This window comes from Rutidosis leptorrhynchoides, chromosome 10 (assembly GCF_046630445.1).
Source record: "Rutidosis leptorrhynchoides isolate AG116_Rl617_1_P2 chromosome 10, CSIRO_AGI_Rlap_v1, whole genome shotgun sequence".
Lineage (NCBI taxonomy): Eukaryota > Viridiplantae > Streptophyta > Magnoliopsida > Asterales > Asteraceae > Rutidosis > Rutidosis leptorrhynchoides.
In genome coordinates, this window is record NC_092342.1 from 54146165 (window position 1) to 54172258 (window position 26094).

General features: G+C 33.0%; 3 protein-coding genes across 3 annotated transcripts; all 3 read left to right on the forward strand.

The window, feature by feature from the left end:
* Nucleotides 1–15288: 15288 nt before the first annotated feature.
* Nucleotides 15289–17796, forward strand: LOC139870285 (uncharacterized). The gene is made up of 8 exons (XM_071858117.1): nt 15289–15444; nt 15545–15812; nt 15914–16010; nt 16556–16703; nt 16797–16975; nt 17069–17189; nt 17287–17523; nt 17614–17796. Exons 1-8 carry the CDS (start codon nt 15289–15291, stop codon nt 17794–17796), a joined length of 1389 nt encoding a protein of 462 aa, XP_071714218.1.
* A 1310-nt stretch (nt 17797–19106) lies between these two features.
* On the forward strand, nt 19107–22864 carry LOC139870286 (uncharacterized). The gene is made up of 9 exons (XM_071858118.1): nt 19107–19173; nt 19273–19356; nt 19437–19592; nt 19685–19954; nt 20114–20311; nt 20409–20847; nt 20940–21883; nt 21973–22327; nt 22429–22864. The coding sequence occupies exons 1-9, from the start codon at nt 19107–19109 to the stop codon at nt 22862–22864; spliced, it is 2949 nt and encodes a 982-aa protein (XP_071714219.1).
* A 90-nt stretch (nt 22865–22954) lies between these two features.
* Nucleotides 22955–24982, forward strand: LOC139870287 (uncharacterized). The gene is made up of 2 exons (XM_071858119.1): nt 22955–23300; nt 23406–24982. The coding sequence occupies exons 1-2, from the start codon at nt 22955–22957 to the stop codon at nt 24980–24982; spliced, it is 1923 nt and encodes a 640-aa protein (XP_071714220.1).
* The last annotated feature ends 1112 nt before the right edge of the window (nt 24983–26094 follow it).

Below are 26094 nucleotides of genomic sequence, written 5' to 3' on the forward strand. Positions count from 1 at the left end.
AAAAACATTCATAATTTAAATTTGAATTTTTCAGAATTTAGAAGCTAAAACAGTTTCCTTTCTGATGTAATATAGATAGAACGAAGAGATGAATAATTTCGGACAAGAATATTTATGAAAATATCCTCAGAAATATCGAAGATATTTATGATGATATTTTGGAATTTCTAAGATCGAAGGTTGATGAAGAAAGATTTTTCCACAAGATTTAACATGAGTATGGAGCAAGATATTTTCTAAAGATTTCATCGGATATACAATCATCTGGATTCTTTGAATATAGAGTTTGGTTCTTGTATTTATCCTCGATCTCATGGTTTACTTAATTCGTTTTCCAGTTCCAAATTTTCCATTGAGTGTTTCCAACACTCCATTTTTTATCATTAAACTTTTGACTGTTAAGGCAGTCTTCAGTTTTCACTGTTTCATCAGCTTTTTCAAAACTTTGGAATATTGATTCGTAGACTGGGTGCTTTTCATAATTTCAGAATGGAACATCATACTTCTAAGAGATAATTGTTATATGTATACATATAATTGTTGATGTAGACATGCTGAAAGAATTTAAAATACTGATTGCTGATTCTCGGTAATTGGTATGGCAATTCTTGTTATAAGATACGGGTGAGTATATGATAGGGTTTAATGAACATATATAATGGTTCTTCGAAAAGTCAGAGATCAATGAAGTTGCTGTTAAGTTTACTGTTAATATGGCAGAATATATATATGGTTATTCGGTAACGATGACGAAAGCAAAGTTATATATCAAGGTTATGAAAAGTTGAAATTGATTTGCTGAAGCTGTGACAAAGTTGTCTACTTTGAAAGGGATTACTAAGTTATTTTGGGTAATAATAACACTAAAGGAATTAACACATATACGTATTAAACGTTTACTCAAGTTCCGAGTGTTTTCAAGAGCATAGCTATATGCATCAACCTCTTCTTACGTAGATGAAGTGTGGTTGATTCATCCTCTCGATTGAGGTGTTTTCAAAAATCATGAAAGGTTTGAACGCAGATTGTAATCGTCAAGATACAAATGAGGTTTAAGATGAAATCAAGTGGCAACTTGAAGAAATGTTTAGTTTCATATGTTATAATCAATATTTTAATTCATTTTAATTGTCCAATGTTATTAGTCCATAGTCGATAGTCCACAGTTAACAGTCTAATAATTCATATATAGTTTAATAAATAATATTCGAATTAATTAATACGTATCATGACCCGTGTACGTGTCTCAGACTCGATCAAAACTCAAAGTATATATATTATTATAGAATAAACCTCAACCCTGTATAGCTAACTCCAGCATTACTGCATATAGAGTGTCTATGGTTATTCCAAATAATATATATAGATGCGTCGATATGATATGTCAAAACCTTGTATACGTGTCCCGATATTTAAAGTGCGTAAAATAAATAACAGAAATTAAATGACGATAAATAAAATTGCGAGAATTTAAATTGCGATAAATAAATTACGATTATTAAATTGCGATAAATAAATTACGATAATTAAATTGCGATAAATAAATTACGATAAATAAAATGTAATATGGAATTAATCAGTTAGCTAGGAACAGTTAGCTAGGATTTGTTAGCGTGGATTCTTAACAGAATTTTCTCATAGTTAATTTGTTTGTTTCTAATAAATTTTATTTTGTCCAATGTTTTCTTCATTATGCCACTTGTTGGATTCTGATAGGTCAAAATTCAAATATGAAATTGAATTAAAATGGTTATCATGCGGTGAACAGATACGTATATCTTTGGATGTAAGTAGGATAGTAAATAACTGTTGAATCAGATTGGAAGAATGTACAGTGTAACTTATTAATGTGAAATCTAAATATTCATCGGGTATTACCTATCCGTTAAAATATTTTCACCATTAACAGTTTATACAAAAGAATTTTTAATTACAATCTTTATGAAAACATATATACATATATATTTTCTTCAGATGTAATCATGGATTTAATGAGTTAATATGATATTAAACTCATTTGATTTTCGGTTTGAGCTAGAATAAGTAATCTCTAAAACTTTTAGAAACCACATATTCTTCGCAGAATATTTCTTCAATGAAGTTATGGATCAATACTTCATCATTCATTGTTGTTGGTACTCCTTGGTATCTATGGTGTGTATGACGTTGATGCTCGAGGTACAGATTATGATGTTGAGGTGTGGGATGCGGATGTTGTGGATGGCGGTACTGGTCATGCTGCTGGTGCTGCTGATGGTGGTATTGTTGTTGCCTGTGTTGTCATTGGTGCTTGTAACACTTGTACCATATTCTCCAAAGCCACTACCCGAGCGTGAAGCTCGTTGACTTCTTCTATTACACCGGGATGATTGTCGGTTCGGACGAGCGGATGAATAAGATCTAGGATTCGAGATAGTATATAATCATGATGAGATACTCTGGAAATGACAGAGAAAATGGTATTACGGACAGGTTCGCCGGTAAGTGCTTCCGGTTCTTCGTCAAGAGGTGAATTCGGTTGACGGAAAGGATTGCCTTCTTCGCGTCTCCATTGATTAAGTTGACTTCGAACCCATCAGATAAATTGGGGATGGTTGATTGGTTGATTCATTCTGGTGACGCTGCCTTCGGAGTTTAGGTGAACATCCATGTCGGAATAGCTGTCGGAATAACTATCGAAATAGCTATCGGAATCTGAGGGACTCGAACTGGTTGCAGGATTCATCTCGTACGATCAGATGAAGGATTTTTTGATAAGAAATAGATTATAGGATGTAGATTAGTACCCTGCAATAAATAATTTATATATGCATATATAATACTAAAATCCCATAAGTTACGGAGGAATCTACGGAATATGTTAGGCAAAGTTTACAGTAACAGATATGCTAAGATATGAATTAGCAGATACGCTAAGATATGAATTTTGTCTGTACACTATTCATGCAATCCAGGCAGTAAGATATGTCTAGATTAAGAATGATAAGCAAGTGATTCCCTAAGAATGATAAGCAGGAAATTTTCGACACGAAATGATAAGCAAAACTTTTGACATGCAGACACGATCGAAGTCCAGACTCACTAATGCATCTAATCAACTATCAGTTAGGCACACTAATGCAGACATGGTTCACTAAGACCACCGCTCTGATACCAACTCTAACGATCTGTCCTAATCCATCAGGACGAATACATTACATTTGGTTACATCACGAGGTACTTGACTTCTATATGATACAATTTTACAAACATTGCATTCATTTTTAAAAGACAAACTTTCATTACATCGAAAGTTGACGGCATGCATACCATTTCATAATATATCCAACTATAATTGACTTAATAATAATCTTGATGAACTCAATGACTCGAATGCAACGTCTTTTGAAATATGTCATGAATGACTCCAAATAATATCTCTAAGATGAGCAAATGCACAGCGGAAGATTTCTTTCGTACCTGAGAATAAACATGCTTTCAAGTGTCAACCAAAAGGTTGGTGAGTTCATTAGTTTATCATAATCAATCATTTTCATCATTTTAATAGACCACAAGATTTTCATTTCTCATAAATATACGTCTCATGCATAGAGACAAAAATAATCATTCATATGGATTGAACACCTGGTAACCGACATTAACAAGATGCATATAAGAATATCCCCTATCATTCCGGGACATCCATCGGACATGATAAAACAACATCGAAGTACTAAAGCATCCACCACAACGAATAGGGTTTGTTAGGCCCAATACATCTATCTTTAGGATTCGCGTCAATTAGTAGACTGGTTTACTAATTCTTAGGTTACCAAGTAAAAAGGGGCATATTCGGCTTCGATCATTCAACCATGTAATGTAGTTTCGATTACTTGTGTCTATTTCGTAAAACATTTATAAAAGCGCATGTATTCTCAGTCCCAAAAATATATATATTGCAAAAGCATTTAAAAAGGGAGTAATGAAATTCACAATGGGAGTAATGAAACTCACAATACTGTATTTTGTAATAAAAATACATATGACGACATTGAACAATGCAGGGATGGCCTTGGATTCACGTACCTATATCATTTGTGTATATATTAAAATGTATAACCGTAATCGAACAAATAAATATATTATTATTAGTGATATAATTTTTATATTAGTAACTTTTATATTTCATTATTAATATATTAATTTTATATATATAAAAAAATATAAGTTTTGTCATGTCATATGTATTAAATGTTTTATATATATATATATATATATATATATATATATATATATATATATATATATATATATATATATATATATATATATATATATATATATATATATATATATATATATATATATATATTTCATTTGTTTATGAAAATAGTAATTATAACAATACTAGAATGATATTAGTAGTGGTTATAATGATAATGATAATAATGATAATACTAGTATTAATAATAATGATAATAATATTAATGATTCTCATAATAATAATATTAATGATAGTTTTATTAATAAATCTTATGATAATGATAATAACAGTTTTTAAATGAAAGTTTAGTAATATTAATTTTAAGTAGGTTAATAATACGAATGTTTAAAAATGATACTAATACTAATATTAATTAAAAATAATGATAACATTAATAAGCATAATCATAATAATAATAATAATACCTAAATGATAAGATTAATAATAATTTTTAATAATACTAAAAAAATATACTAATGATAATAACGTCTTTAATTCTTATAAATATAAATATGACATTAGTAATAATAATTATAATTCTAACACTCATAATAATAATAATCATAATCATAACAATAATTAATAATACACATAATCCTAATAATAATAATAAAAGTAATTTTTTATACCCTTAAAGCTTTATCTAAAAAGAATGCTCTAGACGAGACTCGAACCCGAGACCTCTCGGTTAAACCAAAGAACATCAAACCAGTTGATCTATCTCGTCTTTCTGTTTAATACGTAAATCTAATCTAATTAACCTAAACTTTTCAGTTTTCTTCTTATTCATAATCTATTATCATCATCCTCAAATCATCTTTTAATTGACATAATCATCTGTCCATCATTATCATGCCATGATCATCATATCATTTTACCATCACCTATTCTCATCATCATCATTTACATCATCATCCTATTACGGTTTCATCATCATAATCTAAATCTAAGATCAATAACGAAAATGATATAACCCATTTTCGTTTCCTAATCATCACATCATCACTGTTTTAATATCATAATCACCTTCATCACCAATTGTTCATTATCATCTTTTAATCCATATCATTACTATCGTTATCAGTATCTAATTCCTTATTCGATCATTATCATTATACTAATAGTAATACCCACGATCATTATATCATTGTACACGTTTCATTGATACTAAAATGGAAAGTGGATCACAGACCAATCCAATGAATACGACCCAATATGAAAGTCCAATGATATAACCTATTTTTACGACCCAAAACCATCGTGAGGTTTGGTTGATGTTTCGAATGGCAGTCCAAAACAAAAAAAAAGTATATCCACTTTAATTCAATATACTGTACCTGATATCGTGGATTAGATAGGCAACAGGTAGGGTCTTTAGTCCATTAGTTATTAACATAATCATTTAACTAAATCATCATCATTCAATTCACTTTTTGTTTGAACAAATCGACACCATCATCTTCTACTCGTCGTCTCATCATCACTGTTATCATCTCCTATATAATCGTCATCATCATATCTACTTCTTCATATCATCTTCGTTTAACATCAATATTAACAGAAACATACAGTAGTAGCAGTAGTAACAAACGGTTAGTGGTATTTGAAGATGATTAAATGGGTTCATTATGGTGTTGTGTTGATGGAGGTGATCGTTGTAGTTGAAATAGAAAGGGATTATGGCTGCAACATCTTTTCATGAATGGATTAAGCTGGGAATCACAATGCAGCGAATCAGAAAAACATAGTCATAATCGTATGTGGGTGTGTGTGTGTCAGATCACGATCAGAAACATCAAACAGAAAAGAAGGTAGTAGCAGTCTTGATATTCAAACGAAATAGATAGAAGCCAGAAGATAGAATAGGCTCAATGATGGACTGTTGTGGTGGTTTGTGGTGTAATTTAGTCATGATGATGGTGGTGATTTAGTGGTGGTGCAAACGAAATAGAAAGCAAATAAGAGAGGGAGATAGTTAGAGAGAGAGAAGAGACAAGGGTTTAGGTGGTTTGCAAGGTGAAGACGGTTAACCGGTGGTTTATGGTGGCACATGGTGGTTAGGTGACGTTTGAAGAAGAGTAAAGTGAGGTGGAGTTCGATGGTTTAAAGGTGGTGAAAGATGTGGGTTAGTTCAATTGAAGTGGTGATTATTAAAAGAGGAAGACAAGGATGGTAGTGATTATTGTTTGATCACTGTAACAAAAATGGAAACAATCATGAATGGTATTGGGTTTATAGTGGGTGTTTCCATGGTATTCCAAGGATGGTTGCACATGGTGTTGTCTGTTAACAACTGAAACAGAAAGATTGCGAGTGAGATGATGGTGTATGTTGTCGATGGTTTTTGAAGCAAGATACATGCCAGTAGTAGTCCATGGTGTGTTTTACGTGGAGTTAGATGAAAGTGGTGGAAATTTAGTTAACTTGGTTTTTGGGTAATTGGTTGTTAACTTACAAATAATGAAACTGAAAAAGGAGACCATATAAGATCTTTGATGATTTGATGAACATAGATGATGGTGGGGTTTCATATAATGCATAAAAATATCAAGTGAATTGTAGTCTTCTTATCATATGTGCGGATGTTAATATATATTTTATAAATATTGAGATAGTGGAAGATATCAAACAAAGAAACATAACTCTCAATCACGGATGACATTTAACTGATTTAGAATATAATAATAATAAAAATTACACATGTGAATCTTATCCTCAATTCAATTAAGCACAGTCCATATTTTAATTTCGTTCTGCCGACGATTTTTACGAACTACTATTTGGTACTCCATTGTTGTTTAGTGGCGAATAAAAGTGTTCAGAAAAATTCCAAACTTTCACAGTAATTATCTTTATTTATTTCGGTCATTATGGTATAAAATTTTATCATAAATTATTAAATAAAAATTACATTAACTATTCACTCCCAACTCCAAGTAAAATATAAAAAGTTTTAAAATTCAACAAATAGTTCCTAAATACGTTTTTAATAAGCCTAAAATTTATATTACTCATTTTCGGATCACCGTTTATTTTAAAATCATATAAGTTCGAATTAAACTTCTCTAAATAATAATCGAAACGTCCAACGAGTATTACAATTATTATATAATTATATATATATATATATATATATATATATATATATATATATATATATATATATATATATATATATATATATATATATATATATATATATATATATATATATATATATATATATATATATATATATATATATATATATATATAGATTTATTTCAATAATAATTTAATTATATCATATATTATTATTTTAAGTTATTATATATATATATATATATATATATATATATATATATATATATATATATATATATATATATATATATATACATATATTTATATTTATATTTATATCTATACACATTTATTTACAATTAGTGGCTCATGAATCGTCGGAGATAGTTGAAGGGTAATTGCATATATGTAACAGTTCAAAATTTTTGAGACTCAACCTAATAGACTTTTCTTATCGTGTCAAAATCATATAAAAATTAAGTTTAAATTTGGTCAAAAATTTCTGGGTCGTCACACTACACTTCATGTTCACATAGGTAGTTTTCTTCAATCTTGCTCCTACAATACAATTTATCAAGAAAACTATTAAGAAGTGTCAAATCTTCAACCTCATTTATCTTGTAGGTCCGAACACATACCTTGGATTAATTTTACATGTGTTTCAATCTTCAAATAGTAGGCTTACCGCATTGAATTCAAGCTCCTAGCGTTGTGCTAGAAGGGAATTGGGTATCCCACCATAGAAGATCTAATTGGACTTCAATCCCACACCACTAGCAGACTTATACACTAAGTCCCTTGCTAAACCTTTGGTCAAGTGATCAATCAAATTTTGTTGTGAACTCACATAGTCAACTGAAATGACTCCATTGGTGATCAACTCGCGAATCATGCTATGCCTCACACCTAAATGTCTTAATTTACCATTATACATGTGGCTATAAGCCTTAGCCAACGTTGAAGCACTATCACAATGAATGCTAATAGGTGAGATGGGCTTTGGCCACAAAGGAATTTCATATACCAAATTCCTTAACCATTCGGCCTCACTACCGGCCGCCACCAAAGCTACAAATTTAGATTCCATAGTCGAAGTAGTAATACAAGTTTGCTTCTTCGACGCCCATGAAATCGCTCCACCTCCAAGTAAAAATACCCAACCCATCGTAGATGAATAATCCTCGGTGTTGGTAATCCAACTTGCATCCGAATATCCTTCTATAACGGGAGGAAATCCGGAATATACAATTCCATAGCTCATTGTTTGCTTCATATACTTAAACACTCGATTAAAAGCTTGCCAATGGGGAGCACCTGGGTTACTTGTAAATCTGCTCAACTTTCCCACGGCATAAGCATTATCCATTCTTGTTGATGTCATAGCATACATCAAATAACCTATTGCTTGTGAGTATTCAAGTTGCTTCATTACTTTGCCCGAATTTGGCAAAAGCTTAACATTTGGGTCAATAGGAGTATTAATCGGTGAACAAGACTCACAATTAAACTTCTTGATAATCTTCTCAATGTAATGAGATTGTGTAATTATGATGTTCTTCCCTTCTCTCTTAATCCTTATTCCAAGAATTACATCCGCCACTCCCATATCTTTCATTGAGAATTTAGATGATAAAAATTCCTTGGTTTTATCCACTTGATCTTGATTAGTTCTAAAGATCAACATGTCATCCACATATAGACAAATGATCACACCTTTACCTTTGTGATCAAACTTGCTATACCACTTGTCTGATTGATTCAAAGTAAACCCATGTGACAATACCACATCATCAAACTTTTGATGCCATTGTTTTGGTGCTTGTTTAAGTCCATACAGTGACTTTACCAACTTACACACCTTTACTTCTTGTCCCGGTATCACAAAACCCTCCGGTTGTTTCATATATACCTCCTCATCCAATTCACCATTCAAGAATGTTGTTTTTACATCCATTTGGTGAATTATTAGATTGTGAGTCGAAGCAAGAGCTATCAACAATCTAATGGTGGTGATCCTTGCAACCGGTGCATAAGTATCGAAATAGTCAATACCTTCCTTTTTTCTAAAGCCTTGGATAACCAATCGATCTTTAAACTTATCAATCAAACCATCGACCTTCATTTTCCTCTTGAAGATCCATTTATTTCCTAATGGCTTACACCCCAGTGGGAGATCCACTAAAACCCAAGTATTATTTTCCAATATTGAGTCCATTTCATCACGTACCACCTCCTTCCAAAAGGATACGTCACGAGACCTCATTGCTTCCTCATATGTTCTAGGATCCTCCTCAATATTGTAACAATAATAGGATTGAGATTGAATACTATCTCTAGATACTTCAACCAAATAAAGTTGAAAATCGGAACCATACGACTTAGGAGTTCTTGTCCTACTCCCTCTACGAGGTTCAAAGGACTCACTAGGAAGCTCTTCCAATTGAGCTCCTTGGGAGGTGCCTTCAATGGGGGTTATGTCCTTTGGTCTTGGTATTGAGGTGAACCTCAATTCATCAAATATTGTATCTCTCGATTCTATAACGGTATTAATTGTTATAGCATCATTAGGTTCAATAACATAGAACCTATATGCCTTGGAATACTCGGCATATCCAATAAAAATGCAATCCACGCCTCTTTCACCTAAAGTTTTCCTTTTGGGTTCGGTTAGTCGTACGACTGCCCGACAGCCCCAAATTCACAAGTAATGCAAATTGGGTCGCTTTTTGTACCAAAGTTCATAGGGGGTTTTCCTTTCCTTCTTATTAGGAACTCTATTCAATATATAGCAAGTCGTAAGCATGGCTTCACCCTAAAATCCCTCACGCAAACTGGAATAGGACATCATGGAGTTAACCATTTCCTTTAGTGTCCTATTCTTCCTTTTGGCAACACCATTTTGTTGTGGTGTATATGGAGCTGTGGTTTGCTGAATAACACCTATCGATTGGAAATAAGTCGGGTCGTAGTATTCACCACCTCTATCGGTACGCAAAGTTTTAATTGATCCATTTAGTTGTAATTCTACTTCGGTTTTATAGATTTTGAATTTGTCTAATGCTTCATCCTTAGCATGCAAAAGGTAAATGTAGCAATATCTCGACGCATCATCTATAAACGTGATCGTGTATTTCTTGTTACCCAAAGAATGAGTAGCATGAAAGTCACATAGATCACTATGAATGAGTTCTAAATTCTTAGATACCCGGTTTATACCTTAAAAGGCTGTCTAGTTATCTTAGTTAACATGCAAGTTTTACATTGTTCAAGATTTGGATCAAAACTTGGAATTAACTCATCTCTAAACATATCATTCATTCTTTTGTTATGAACATGTCCTAGACGTGCATGCCATAAACCGGAATCATTAGAACTAGAACTAATCATGCAAGTAGAATTCGTGGCATTGGGAACTTTCTTGAGATTAAGCATAAACATATCATTATTATAATACCCAAAACCAATAAACACACCACCTTTAGACAATATATACTTGTCACTTTCAAACACTTGTTTATACCCACATTTATTCAATATGGGACTAGATATAAGATTCTTACGCAAGTTAGGTACATACAATACATTATAAAGAGTAACAGTTTTTTCAGAGCTAAACTCCAATACAACATTTCCACAACCAACAACATTAGCAATAGATTCGTTGCCCATATGTAGGACATCCTTTTCCGTTGCAAATGTCTTAAACCATTCACGATCCTTGCATGCATGGCAAGTTGCACCCGAATCTACCCATCATCCAATTGTATCATCCTGTACATAGAATGCATCAGAAATATGTGAAACATAGTTCTTAATTGGAAAAGTCACAAAGTCGTAAATTTGACCTTGATTAGGAGTAGGGTCCTTTGATCCTTGGCCCGCACCCGATGTGCTTCCTCCTTCTACCATCTTGACTTTGCAATCCCGCTTAAAGTGACCGAGTTTGCCACATCTCCAACAAGACTTCTTGTCCTTCTTATTGGACGCATTCTTGTTGCCATCAAACTTTCGCTTCTTGCTGTTTAGTTTCTTGTTTTTTGGTTTCTTGTTGAATTTATTCCCATGAGACTTATCCTCAATCATATTATTTGAAGAAGATCCCACTTCTTTACCCTTTCCCTTGCCACTATCTAGTGCCCGAATTGATTCCTCAATTCTCAAGTGACTACCCAACTCATTCAAACTCATTTCTTCTTTCTTGTGTTTGAGTGTGTGTTTAAAATCTTGCCATGAAGATGGCGATTTATTAATGATGGATGAAACCGAGAAAGTTTCATCCATACTTATGTTATGTTGGGTAAATTACCCCAAGATACGAAGGATCTCATGGAATTGTTCCATGATGGGTCTAGTATCAACAATCTTGTAATTGTTAAAGTTACTAACAAGAAATTTCTTGTTAGATGCATCCTCAGCCATATAGTTGGCCTCCAATTTATCCCAAAGTTCCTTTGCTGATTCAACCGAATTGTAAACATCAAATAAAACATCGGACATACCATTCAGAATGTGGCCATGACACATCAAGTCATCGTTGTCCCATTTGCTCCTTAACCGGGTTTGTTCCATGGTCTCATCATCCGATTCAGCGAGCCTCGGGGTTGACAACACATGCACCAATTTTAATGTAGTCAAAAGAAATTGCATCTTCTTTTGCCATTTCCTAAAATCTGTCCCTTCAAACTTCTCCAACTTTGCAAACTGTGAGGTCATCTCTTTCACCGTTTTCCCGGACATCATTAAATACTCTATTGATTTGTTAGGAAATATGGATTGCCAATAGGATAATGTCACCGGACTGAAACTAGAATCGTGAAACACTTCCGCAATAGAGTATTTTGCCCCTATCGGTCTTAGGTTGCACGAAATCAATATTGGGATAAGACTAGTTTAACAATCTTTTCTAGACCAAGTAAAGTTGTTCTTGTAAAAGTATAATGTAGAAAATATTTACTAGAATGATGAGAGTGTAAGAAAATATAAAAGTTTGGAACCTTTTCTCAAATGAATGTGAATTTTATTTATAGTTTACCAAAAGGTGTAAATCAAGAGTCACAACCTTTCATAAGTGATCATAATGAAATGGTACACCTCTTGGGAATCGACACCACTTATTTGGTGTCTAAATATGTGTTTTCAATGATAAAAATCGTCCCAAAGTGACCAGAAAATACCAAGCAACGTTTTGGACCAACATGCCTTTTAGGTCAAAAGGCACCTTTTCAGTCTCCAGGCTACGAGCCGCGCCGCGGCCTTACTCCATACCTGATGTCTACTCGATTGCCAAATGTTCTATAACCAAATTAGCCGTGAAGCCGCGTCGCGCCTTCAAATGGTCACAACGCGATTTGATGCCTTGTTTGGTTCCAGAAACACCCAAAGGTTCTGACTTCAAATTACACTAAGGCCCGCGGCGCGGCTTAGTCTGAACCTTAGAGTCAGCCATTTTCAAGCACTTATTCTTTCAAGCTCAACTATATACTAAGTGATCGGTTTTACTCTTTACGAATGTGTACTCCACACTTCCCGAATTCGTGTAAAGTATCAATCAATCACTTCCACTCTTATCCAAGTAATCCAATAATCTAAAACCTTGATTATGTTGAATCACACTAAAATCACCAACATTTTATCATGTTTTGCATATACCCGTACAGCTACAACCACATTTTGCCAACAGTATGGCATTCAACTTTTGCGAAATATGCCAGTTGGGTACTACGATGATGGGTTGACCAATTCGAAACCTTTTCAAGACTAAGTCAATTATAAGCTATCCACATGTTGTATTAAGTGTATTTGCATGTGTCAGTATTTTGAAAATAAGTGTCATACTTAGTTTCGGTTAAGGTGGAAATTATGACTCATTTGAGTAATTAGGACCTATTATGATACATCCGAATTTCAAACACATTCGTAATGTCATCTAAGATTTGTAATATGAAAATATACATTTAGGTACCCAGATTGAATTAGAGTCGTCAACGGGACATAATATTAATTTTGATAAAAATGTGAAACCATACATGTTTTATATAGGTCCTGTCTTTTCTATCTACATACCATACATGTTTACCACACTACAATAATCATCATACTAAGGCTAATATGTTTTCTATACTAACACCACTCCTACTATACTTTTGTGGAGAATGAAGCAACTAACAATGGTTGCTGATACGAAGTCGAAGAAGAAGAAGAAGCGAAAAAAGGCAGGACAATCAGATATAGAAAACTATAATAACTATCGTACATGTAATAAAACTATTAGCATGTTTGTCAAGACCATTTTGGTTATGTAAATAGTAGATGTCAAGTAAAAACAAACCGTTAGAACATTCGAATAATATCAGCCATCGTATAATATTACCACTCTACAAAGCATCCAGAATTACAACTAACGCCTAATGCAACAACGCACGGTCAGTACATTTACTAGTTGTCACTATAAATAAAAAATGTAAAAAAAAAAAAAGTAAATTCTTTTATTCTTAGATAATTATCATCGCATTATACTACAAAGACAAATTACTTTATTATATATAATAAAAAACAATATCAAAATATTTAATCTAAAGCTTTCTTACGCATATTCCATGAGCCTTTAATATATTAAATTATTTCAACAAAATTTTAATTATGTAAGCCCACGTATTCTTTAATTAGATATAAATAAAATATTTGATCTAACTTTTAATATAACATGCATATATAAGGTTTTTTTCTTAAATAAAATTTAGGTCCTTCCAAAATTTTGGGTCAAGTACGACTATCTTAAACACCCTCTAAAACGCCGTTGAGTGTTATAATAGCATGCTTAAACAATACTACTACATCATGCAAGAGCGGGATGAATTACAAGCTCAATCACATCCTCATTCCCTTCTTGGTGCCTCAATTCTCCTCAACACATACCGTCTTGTATCTAAGTTTGTATTTGCGTGTGTAATTAGTTTTGAGTGTCTTGATCGATAGTGAATAGTCGTTAGTTCTCAGTCTTAGTAATCATTAGATACGAATTTGATACTTAAGAAGTCTAATTCTAACCTGTAAAATAATGAATGTGAAAATTATCTTAGAAATTATGACATTTCCATCTTTGTATCTTTGTAGATATGATTGTTAGGTCATTGCTTATTTGGTAAGGTTAATAATAAATTCATCATCAAAATTATTATATCCATTAAAAATTAAAATTATGCATCAACTAATTTTGTTAATGCATAATTTAGTTAAATCGTCAATTATCAACTTGGATGGTACCTGATAACGTATACATATTGTTAGTCTACATCTTACTATACCTTAAAAGAGACCTCTTATTAGGAAATATGTAATACCTAACTATCAAAAAATCACCATTAGATCAATATTGGACTTTTACATATCCTTTAATCTAATGGTTAAGATTAATCCTACTTATCCATTACTTAATCTAAAATTATGGTACATCTAGGTACAAAAATACCCTTCATAAAATAATTATCTATAATTAATCTAATATTAAATGCATTCCCTGTTTTTAAGGAAAATAGGTCAAAGTGTGTATTAAATGTATAAACCGTTCAACAATGCACCGTCTTATATTTATTTTTGGCCAAAATCCCTTATGAATCTCATCGGCCAATACCCACATCCCATTGTTTCATTTACAGCAACCGGATCTTCGCTTTCCAATTTCTTCCACGCGTTTTCTTCACAAATGATTCAATATATACAGTAAGATTAAAGATTAATCCTATTCAAATCTTCATACCTAATTTTTTGCGATTACACAACTTTGTTCTTATCTCTTTTAAAAATTCAATTGCGTAGGTATTTCAAATGTTGTTTATGGAAAGGATTATCAATGCCTATGATGTAGAAATCGTCATCATATTTACATATTATGATCTCGCCTATAAATACATCTCCCATACTCATTCGTTTTACAAACAATTTCTACAAATCACTATTGCAATTCATTTGTATACTCTCGAACAATGTCTGAAGTAGTCCCATTCACCCCACTTAATATGATTAACAAAGAAAGGAGCGGCTGGAAAGTAAGAGTTAAGGTCATTGATGAATGGAAGAAGACATGGTTCGGCAAGCCCGATTCGATATTATCTTATGAGTTCATCCTTGTGGATTTTGAGGTAATTTTAATATTGTATTTAAAATCATACTGATTATTATACATTCATTTTATTTGAAATGGGAATCATACATCTGCTAAAAAAATAATGAATAATGCAGGGTAATAAGATCAGAGCCATGATTTATAAAAATCTTATGCCTTTTTTTGCCCATTCGTTCAAAGAAGGTGCCTTTGTTGATTTGAGCAATTTCGAAGTGAAGCTTCACGATGATGAATATAAGCTGGTTCATCATGAGTTCAAAATCAGTTTGGTGAAGAAAAGTGTTGTTAAAAGGTGTCAGCCTTTTAATATATTAAGAGACATTTACAATTTTGTCGATTTTAAGGATGTGCAAGAATCGATTGTATCCAAGGATGATGTTTTTGGTAACTTAATTTAGTGCTTATAATTAATCACATTAATATCTTGCAACCTCTGTTCTTTTTTTAAAAACTTACATACAATTTGTAAATACGTCTGTACATAGATGTTGTTGGTCAGTTGGTCAAATTGACCAAGATGAAAGTTGATAAGGAAACTGAAGCTGATAAGAAATCAATTGACTTTGAACTCGCAGATGCAAGGTACCATTCCAATTTACCCAAAGTTATTTTATTATTTTGCTTTTATTGTAACAACAATCACACATCTAATACAATGAAATACACAATACTTTGTAGTGGTGAAAGGATTCGCTGTAAACTATGGGGTGGACATGCTGAGAATCTGTACAAGTCTTTGGAGTTAACTTACAAGACAGATGTGGATGTTATATTGATGCTTCATAATTGTAGGCTGAAGGACTGGGAAGGTTGGAACAATATAACTTAATATTTCACTATTATGATACTAATACTTTACAGTTAACAAAAAAGCTCAATCATATATGTATTTGTGGTTACGAATTAGGTCCTCAAGTCAATAATCAATTGTGGGGCTTCAAACTATTCATTAATGATTCTGTGCAACCCATTGTGGATTTTAAGAATGCTTAAGTTCCTTACCTTCTTTTAAGATATTCTCCACAATTTTTTTAAAACTGCATCATCATTATTAAACAATACTCTAAATTGGTATATTCTTTGTCAAACTTACTGATGAATTTTAAATACAATATTACCTTGCACAGATTAGCATCTGCTAGAGACAATGCTGATTATGTTAAGCCCGTCATTGAAATTGATATTGGGAAGGAAGAAACGTCTGCTCTAGACAAGTATACTGACCAGAAGAAGTATCCAGCATATGTACTAGACGACGTTCGTCATATAGAGGATGTAAGTATATTTATTCACAATATATATCCTACTTATTATGCACCTAAGAATTAATCAGCGTATGTGAGTCTAACAAACTCAATCTGTTTATAGGTGTGCACTTTTGTTGTTCGAGGCTGGATTCACAGTTTCAATGACAATGAGGGATGGTTTCAGTACTATTGTAGCATGTGTGAGGAGAACAGAGTTATCAAAGTTTATGATGTTGAGGAAATGAAGTATGTTTATGACTGTCGGGTTTGCAAGTGGACTGGTGATGATCCCATCAAAAAGTAAGAATATAACTATTTTAAATTGCATGTTCTTTGACAACTTTATCCTTACTAATTTAAATAACATCCGCATCTATTATCTTAACCCACTAGGATCCGTGCATCTATGTACATTCAAGATAAAACTGGTGGATGTGAGTTAGCACTATTCGATGGTCAAATTTCAAAAATGATCCATCGCAGTGTCCCATGGTTGAAAAACACTGCAAGGACTGTAAGATCCATTTTATATTCTGTTATCCGAATTCTAGCTATTTTTAGACACTTTTCATTATGATGCAAATAATAACTTACTTTGATATATGTATCAGACTTCTGACCCTTCTGAGTTTCCGGTGGAGCTTAATCGAGTTATTATGAAGAAGTTTGCATTTATGGTAAAGCATAACGTTTATGGTGAGGATTTGAAGCAATCCGGATATACTGTTTCCGATATGACTGATAATACTTCAGTGCTAAACAAGCTTGATGCAATTCTTGCACCCAAGGAGGTTGAATATGATGACTTTGACGAGTCCATCGATACCAAAAGTCCAGATACTCAAAAGGTAATCACAAATTCGCTAGAATATATTGTTTATTATGCTCTACTGTGTACAATAACTATAACACAATTTTACTTGTCTTAATTACGGTAGGTATCAAATGTGGACGTCATTAGCAATTGTGAAACTCCATCTTCTACAAGCAAAACACCCGGCAGCAATGGTGTCAAATGTAAGATCCCTTCACCGTCTGGATCAGCTGAGGATGATACACCAACAGGAGGGACTACATCAGCGTTGGGTGATCTTAAAATTCCCAAAATGGAGACCCTTTGAAGTTTGAATCTTTGGCCATCATTCTTATAGCTTGTGCTTTATGCTTCTTTTGAATAAAGACGTACATCATCTCTATTAGACTATCTTATAGATGTGATATGTGTCCAATTAAACTATGTTTATGTTTAGCTTTTTTGTTTTTGGATTTTGGTTTTCATTAAGTTGTGTTTTACTTTGTCAGTTTATGCATTTCACGAATGATGGCAATTTAATATATGTGGTTTTTAGCTATCTATTTCTTTTGTGTTTTTACAAATTGCTTTACTAATTTTATTAGATATTACCTACGTTTTTATCAATAAAAGAACCAACACAATTGCTAATATTTCTTCATTAAATATTATTCGCAATCAACATATAAAAGAAAAACATATAAAATGCTTAAGCCAAATTAGTAAAAATTAAATTCGCTAACATAATACATATCAAAATGAACAACGGTAGTTAGTTTGAGAAGTGCTAATTCAAAGCCCAGATGCAACCTAAAATCGATATAGCCTTTACTAATTTTAATGGATATCACCTATATTTTTATCAATACCAAAACCAACACAATTGCTAATATTTTTACATTTAGCCAAATTACTAAAAATCAGATTCGCTACCATAATACACATCAAAAGAAACAACAGTACGTTGAGAAGTGCTCATTTGATTTCAAAATGCAACCTATAATCTATATAGCCTACATTAACAATATGTACTTTTATATTTATAATATATAATCATCAATGTGTCTCAAGTTACTCATTTTTAATTTCAACCAGATTTGACCCAATCCTCACTAATTGAAATTTAATACTTACCCACAATATTCCATGACCAAATCAAATCAATATACTAACAAAATACTAAGCCCGGATAATTTTACCAAAAATACATACTATAATCATATCTTTACATTAATTTAGTATGATCTTATCACAGTTACCTAAATTACTAAAAGTTGTTACATAATCAACATACCCGATTATATATCATAAGCTGATCAGATTTTTGGTAACTCAATCTTAGGCAAAAATATGTGGTTCAAACGCAATTTTAGGCAAAAATAGTTCAAATTTGACTATTTACATTTTAAATCGGGTATGCTTAATCACATTTAATGTTGACCATACATAAAAAATTGGATGTTAATTATGATGTTATCTTCTGAATTTTAAATTTTCAACACATTCAAATTGTTCAAAAAACATAAACTCGAATTTTTAAATTCCCTCCACTTTTGTACTATATATATTTAAAACATCTAATGCTCTTATGTGCATTCATTTCATATTCATTTAGTCTCTCTAAAACTATCGTTAACGATGTCATCAAGAAAGAGAAAGATCTTATCATCCGAAAACAAGGAGAACATAAGTCCTTATGAATCAGGTTACAAATACATTTATAAATACTTGCAATGTTTTAAAATTTATTCCAACTGTATGTGCTTCTATACGTGCATAATCACGCAAATCTACTGAATTTCAGGCAGCCACTCGAAATCTCCTAAAACACCTATACCGCTAAATTCAAGATGCATAAATGTCCAAGCTTCACCACTCACCATTTCTGGTAATGTCGCTCTACTCTTACATATATACAAGTTGTAGTTTAACTTCCGTTTCTATGTAAACTGTTATGTTTCATTTCAGTACAACGCACGACAAACACCAAAGAAAATCTAACCAACACTTCAACATCGAATGCTAAACAAAGACCCAACAGTAGACCTCCAAAGTACAGAATTGACCTGGATGCCATCCCTTGCAATTTGCCATCAACTTCACCACTCAATAATTGCAATCCAGGTCTGTTGGTCTTTAAGAACATTACAAACGATATGCATTGTTTTAGTTATTTGTCATCGCAATTAAAAATATTTTGTGTTAAAACCTTGCAGGCAGCGAACATATAAGAATCATGTCGGATAACAATATTGCTAGGACAGTTACAGTTATAGAAACAAGAAATGGAAGGCCACCAATTTACACGTCAAACCGTATTGAGAATCAATTGTCAAAACAATCAGATATTAAACCGAACCAGCAACAATCGTTTTGTCAAACACATGTTGCATCCTCCTCACAGCCTATTGTCGTGCCCAAGGTTACCCTTCCAACAAAAAATATTATCGTTACAGGCTCTCAACAGAGTAAGACGTCTATTACCGGTATGAAGTAACTTTCCTATCCGTTCATCATTCATGTTTAATATAAAAGATCACTTTTTTGCTTTATTCTGTAAATAAATCTGTAATTTTAAATAGCACACTATTAAACATATTATATAAACCATCCTATCTTAATATCTATTACATGAAAATATTCAGTTAATAGGGAAAATGCCAAATCGGAAACGAAAAATATCAAAAAAGATATGTGTAAATCGGGAAAACCAAGATGCAGGCGCTCTAAATACACATCATCTGAGAATGCCAGTAATGCTGTTATTGGAGAACCTAATAACTTTAACACTTCCAATTCAAACGAGGATTCGGCAGCCCAACGATTCTCGGGAAAACACCCCGGTAAATTGGATATCACACTTCATTATAGTAATTTATCTTAAAGAATCAATGAACTATGAATAATTTTAATTAATCTATCATTTTTATCGTTTTACAGAGTATAAAGACATCGGTGATCCTGTTTTTACGTGTAATGAATGTCATGCGAGGTTGTGGAAATCAGAGGCGCAACATGGGAATCCATATTTGCGGAAAAAGGTCTACTCACTGTGTTGTTTAAATGGCAAAGTTGAATTACCAAGCCTAAAACAACCACCACAATTATTACTAAATCTATTGAGAGGTGATTCGAAAACCTCTAAGAATTTTATTGAAAATGTTAGACATTATAATATGATGTTTAGCTTTACATCCATTGGTGGTAAACTTGACTATAAAGTCAATTCTGGTAATGCTCCCTTTGTATATCGAATGCACGGGCAAAATTATCATTTGTGTGGCAGCTTACTTCCACAACATGGCCAAGATCCTAGATTTTGTCAGCTATACATTTACGACACTCATAATGAGGTCGACCACCGGATAAATGCTTATGGGTAACAATAACTTCCAACTTTTATTATCTGTTATCGTCATTTCATTCGTACATATAAGTTCGAATCCATTTTAATTCTTGTATTTATTGCAGCAACTCAAGCAAATCAAAAACAAAGACTGTGAATAGTGAAATTGATGTTTCCACCGTTTTTCAACTCAAGGGCCTATTGGATTTTACAAATCCTTTAGTACAACAGTTTCGACAAGCTAGGGATAGGTTTGACATGAATGCAAGTGAACCTATACGACTTAAGCTAATAGGCAGTAGAGATAAAGATGGGCGTACACACAATTTGCCAACAGCCAATGAGGTTGCTGCTTTGATAATAGGAGATATTGATGGCACTTCAGATAAAAGAGACATAATAGTTGAAACTTGCTCAAAACGGTTACAACGAATTAGTGAGCTACATCCTTCTTATCTGGCACTACAATATCCTTTGTTATTTCCATACGCTGAAGATGGATACAGGCCTGACATTTATCATAAGGGTGTAGAAATTGAAGATGCACGTGGTCATGCACGTCTAACCATAAGAGAGTTCTTTGCTTATCGTCTTCAATTTAGAGAATCTGAAACTTCATTATTATTAATCTCTAGAACGCTCTTACAGCAGTTTCTGGTTGATGCATATACAATGGTGGAAAATACAAGATTAAACTACTTACGTAACAATCAGAAGGCTTTAAGATGTGAACAGGTTTCAAGTCTTTATGATGCTCAAGAAATCGGAGAATACAATGTCTCGGTATTGGGGACGAGGATAACACTTCCATCATCTTATACTGGTGGCCCTAGGTATATGAAGCAGAATTATCTGGATGCCATGGCCATTGTTAGAGCTTACGGTTATCCAACTCTTTTCATTATGTTCACGTGCAATCCTAACTGGCCTGAAATACTGAGGTATCTAGAACCACTAGGATTGAAACCTGAAGACAGGCCGGATATCAGCACAAGGGTTTTTAAAATTAAGTTGGATTCTCTCATTACTCAAATTAGAGATGGAAAGTTGTTTGGCCAATTAATAGGAGGTAAGACTTTATGTTTCTTTTTGTTTATCATATAACAATTTAACAATTTACATACAACTTTTAATTTAAGCTATATTTAATTTGTGCAGAATTATATGTCATCGAATTTCAAAAAAGAGGTCTCCCACACGCTCATATATGCTTATTCTTAGATAAAACAGACCGAGTACCTAATGTCAACGATATAGACGATGTCATATGTGCTGAAATCCCAAATAAAGATGACGAACCTGAATTGTATCAGCTTGTCTCAGATTTTATGATGCATGGTCCGTGTGGATCAGAGCACCCAAATATGCCATGTATGAAACTCAAAAAATGTTCCAAACATTTTCTAAAAGATTTTACTAATGAGACTCACTTCGACCCCGAAGGCTTTCCATTGTACAGAAGACGCGATGACGGCAATTTTATCATGAAGTCGGGAACCAGACTAGACAATAGGTATGTAGCAATTCCACATTATGCATTCAACTTAATTTTGATCAATTAACCCAGTGAAGTATTATCTTTTAATATTTTCCTTTGCTCTTACTCGAGCACAGGCATGTGGTTGGCTACAACAAGACTCTATTGAAACAATATCAAGCTCATATCAATGTGGAGTGGTGTAATCAGTTGGGATCTATTAAATACTTATTCAAATACATCAACAAGGGTCCAGATCAAATATATGTCGGATTTGTGGGGAAAAAATCTAAAAATGATAACAATAGTCGACAAAAAAGTAATGATGAAATAGCTGAATATTACAGCTGCCGTTATATTTCATCATGTGAGGCAGCATGGCGGTTGTTTGAGTACGAGATAATACACAGAACACCTGCTGTTTATCGACTATCCTTTCACTTACCTGATCAACAACCGATTATTTTTGATGCAGAATCTGTTATGGAACTTGTCCTTTCAAAACCATCAGTTGGTGCATCACAGTTTATTAAGTGGATGACTCGAAACAGGATTGATCCAGATGCACGCTAGTTCACTTACATTGAATTTCCTCGACATTATGTATGGAATGGCCCTGAGAGGAAATGGACTAAACGTAAAATCGGTAGAGTTGTTGGTCGGATGCATTTTGTGCCACCAAAATCTGGTGAATGCTACTACCTACGTATACTTCTGAACAAGGTTAGAGGTCCTACGTGTTATGAGGATATACGCACAGTAAATGGAATCGTATATGATACTTTTAAAGAAGCATGTTATGCTATGGGTCTACTTAATGACGATAAAGAATACATTGCTTCAATTCGTGAGACTCATGAGTGGGCTTCTGGTTTTGAATGCAGATCATTGTTTGTCTCCTTAATAACTTCGGACAGTGTTTCATGCCCTGAGCGTGTATGGCATGAAACATGTGACCTACTTTCCGATGATCTAAAGCATGAGTGCCCTGAACAACTAAGATCTAATGGTACGTTCTTTTAGTTCAACTAACTTTTCAATTAATCTTAAAAGATGAATTATATACTTTGTATATACATTTTAAATTTAAATGATGATTTTCATATTATTGTAGACCCTAAAACTTTTAGGAAGGTTCTCCACAACATTGCTCTTGCTAAGATTGAGAGGCAGTTAAACAGTTTTGGACAAAGTTTGAAGAACATACCAAAAATGCCTTTCCCGGATTATCAGTTTATACAACACTCGTGCAATATGCTTATTCAAGATGAGTTGGCATATGACAGAGATGCTCTTCTTGATGAGCACCAAATTTTGCACTCCATGTTGACCACTGAGCAAAAAACAGCTTATGAAACGATCATTGATTCAATCGATAACGATGACGGTGGTCTTTTTTTCCTGTATGGTTATGGAGGTACTGGAAAGACATTTGTTTGGAAGACACTCGCAGTCGCTGGACGTTCACGTGGTGATATTGTTATAAATGTTGCTTCGAGTGGTATTGCAGCATTACTTTTAACAGGAGGTCGCACCGCACACTCAAGGTTTGCCATACCTATTAACGTACTTGAAGATTCCTTCTGTTCAATAAAACCTGATAGTGAACTGACTGCATTGTTGAACCAAGCAAAGTTAATCATATGGGATGAGGCACCTATGATGCATAGACATTGTTTTGAGGCATTAGATCGGACAATGCGAGACATCATTAAAAAAGATGGCAAGGATTGCAGTTCTATACCTTTTGGTGGTAAGGTTGTTGTTTTCGGAGGAGATTTTCGGCAAATTCTTCCGGTAATTCAAAGAGGTACCCGTCCAGAAATAGTTGATGCATCACTTCATTCTTCAGTTTTATGGAATAAATGCAAAGTCTTAAGGTTGACTAAGAACATGCGTCTTAGAAGTGAAAACAATGAAGCTGAGTTGAAAGGTATGCGCGAATTTGCGGATTGGATTTTAAAAATTGGTGAAGGAAAAATAAACGAGCCAAATGATGGTGAAGTTGATGTAGAATTCCCTGACGAGCTTTTGCTTAAATCTAACTCTAATTCTGTTGAAACTATGGTTAATTCAACCTACCCTTCACTTCAAGATCATCTAACAAATCCTAGATTTTTTCAAGATAGAGCAATACTTGCTACAACAAATGAAGAAGTAGACTCCATAAATGAACATATTTTATCAACTATACCGGGTGAAGAAAGAATATACTACAGTTCAGATAGTCTATCTCCTGATGAGGATAATGATACATTTGCACAACAATTATACTCACCTGAGATTCTCAATACTCTAAAAGTACCGGGTGTTCCTAACCATGTACTTGCTTTGAAGCCAGGAGTTCCCATAATGTTACTTCGTAACATGGACCAGACACAAGGACTGTGTAATGGGACAAGATTGCAGGTTGAAAGATTAGGTGAACATACCATTGAAGCACGGATTATTACTGGACATTTCTTTGGTAACCTAGCCTACATACCAAGAATGATTGTTGCGCCATCTGACAATAAGATTGTAGTCAAGTTTCAAAGAAGACAATTTCCAGTAACAGTCTGTTATGCAATGACTATCAATAAGAGTCAGGGACAATCATTGTCTAATGTTGGATTATATCTACGAAAACCGGTATTTACTCATGGACAGTTGTATGTAGCAGTCTCTCGGGTTACTACAAAAAAGGATTAAAAGTAATCATATTGGACGAAGCTGAGAATGATTCAAATATAACGAAGAATGTTGTTTACAAGGAAGTCTTGAGACGTATTTGACTTGCATGTTCTTAACCATACTTTTGTAATTTGTATTCTGTAACACTAAAAATCATTGTTTTCTTATAATGATTAAATAGTATTATGTTTGATAGCAGTTGGTGTTGCACTAAAACCATTCGGTGATTACAATTATTCAATAGCACTACAATAATTTTTTGCTTACAATTTAATAGACCAAACATAAACACTACCTACAAACCAAAGCAGTTTATTAAACATAAACTAGAAGAATTGCAAAATACCAAAGTTTTGGATCTTAAGTGAATCTAATCAGTGTTTGGTGTAATCATCAATCACATAAAATGTACAATCTTGAACTATATAACAGAATAAACATTTATCGTCAACCTTTAGTCTACTTTGTTCGCGAAACTCTGGAAATCCAGTAGACACACATAAATTTGGTTTTTTTTCGCAACCTCTTCTATCAGACGCCATTTCCATTTGCCTCCTTTACCATTCAAGCATGAAACTGTAGCCTCACTATGGAGTCCAGGTAATCCAATCAAATATCGAGGAAGACGCTAAGTTACAACAAATAACATTTACAAATATTGGAGAATGAAAATTGATGCGAAAATATGGTATAAATCTGATATGATCGATAAGAAACTTACCCAAACTTTACCACCGCAAATACGTACTTGGACAAGATGATAATCCATTCGATAATCAGCTATCACATTACTACCAGATTCAACATTATCTGATTCAGTGTCAGACATTTTAAATTGATTCATTTTCACTACTTTTTTTATCAACTAAATACACTTGCAAAACTTCTATTTATCTCATGCAAGTCAAATACGTATTATGCTTATAAGATCTACACGTCTAGGATATATATGGAAATCTCAATGTATAATTTCATATGACCTGTAAATTTTATCCTATGACTTTTTTCTATGCAAATTTTTTTATATATTTGGTGTATATTTATATCATTTAATGCCTATAGTATTTCTTGTTTTAAATTATTAATTCTAGTAAGGCTTTGCTATTCTAAAAGGAAGTAAATAAAGATTG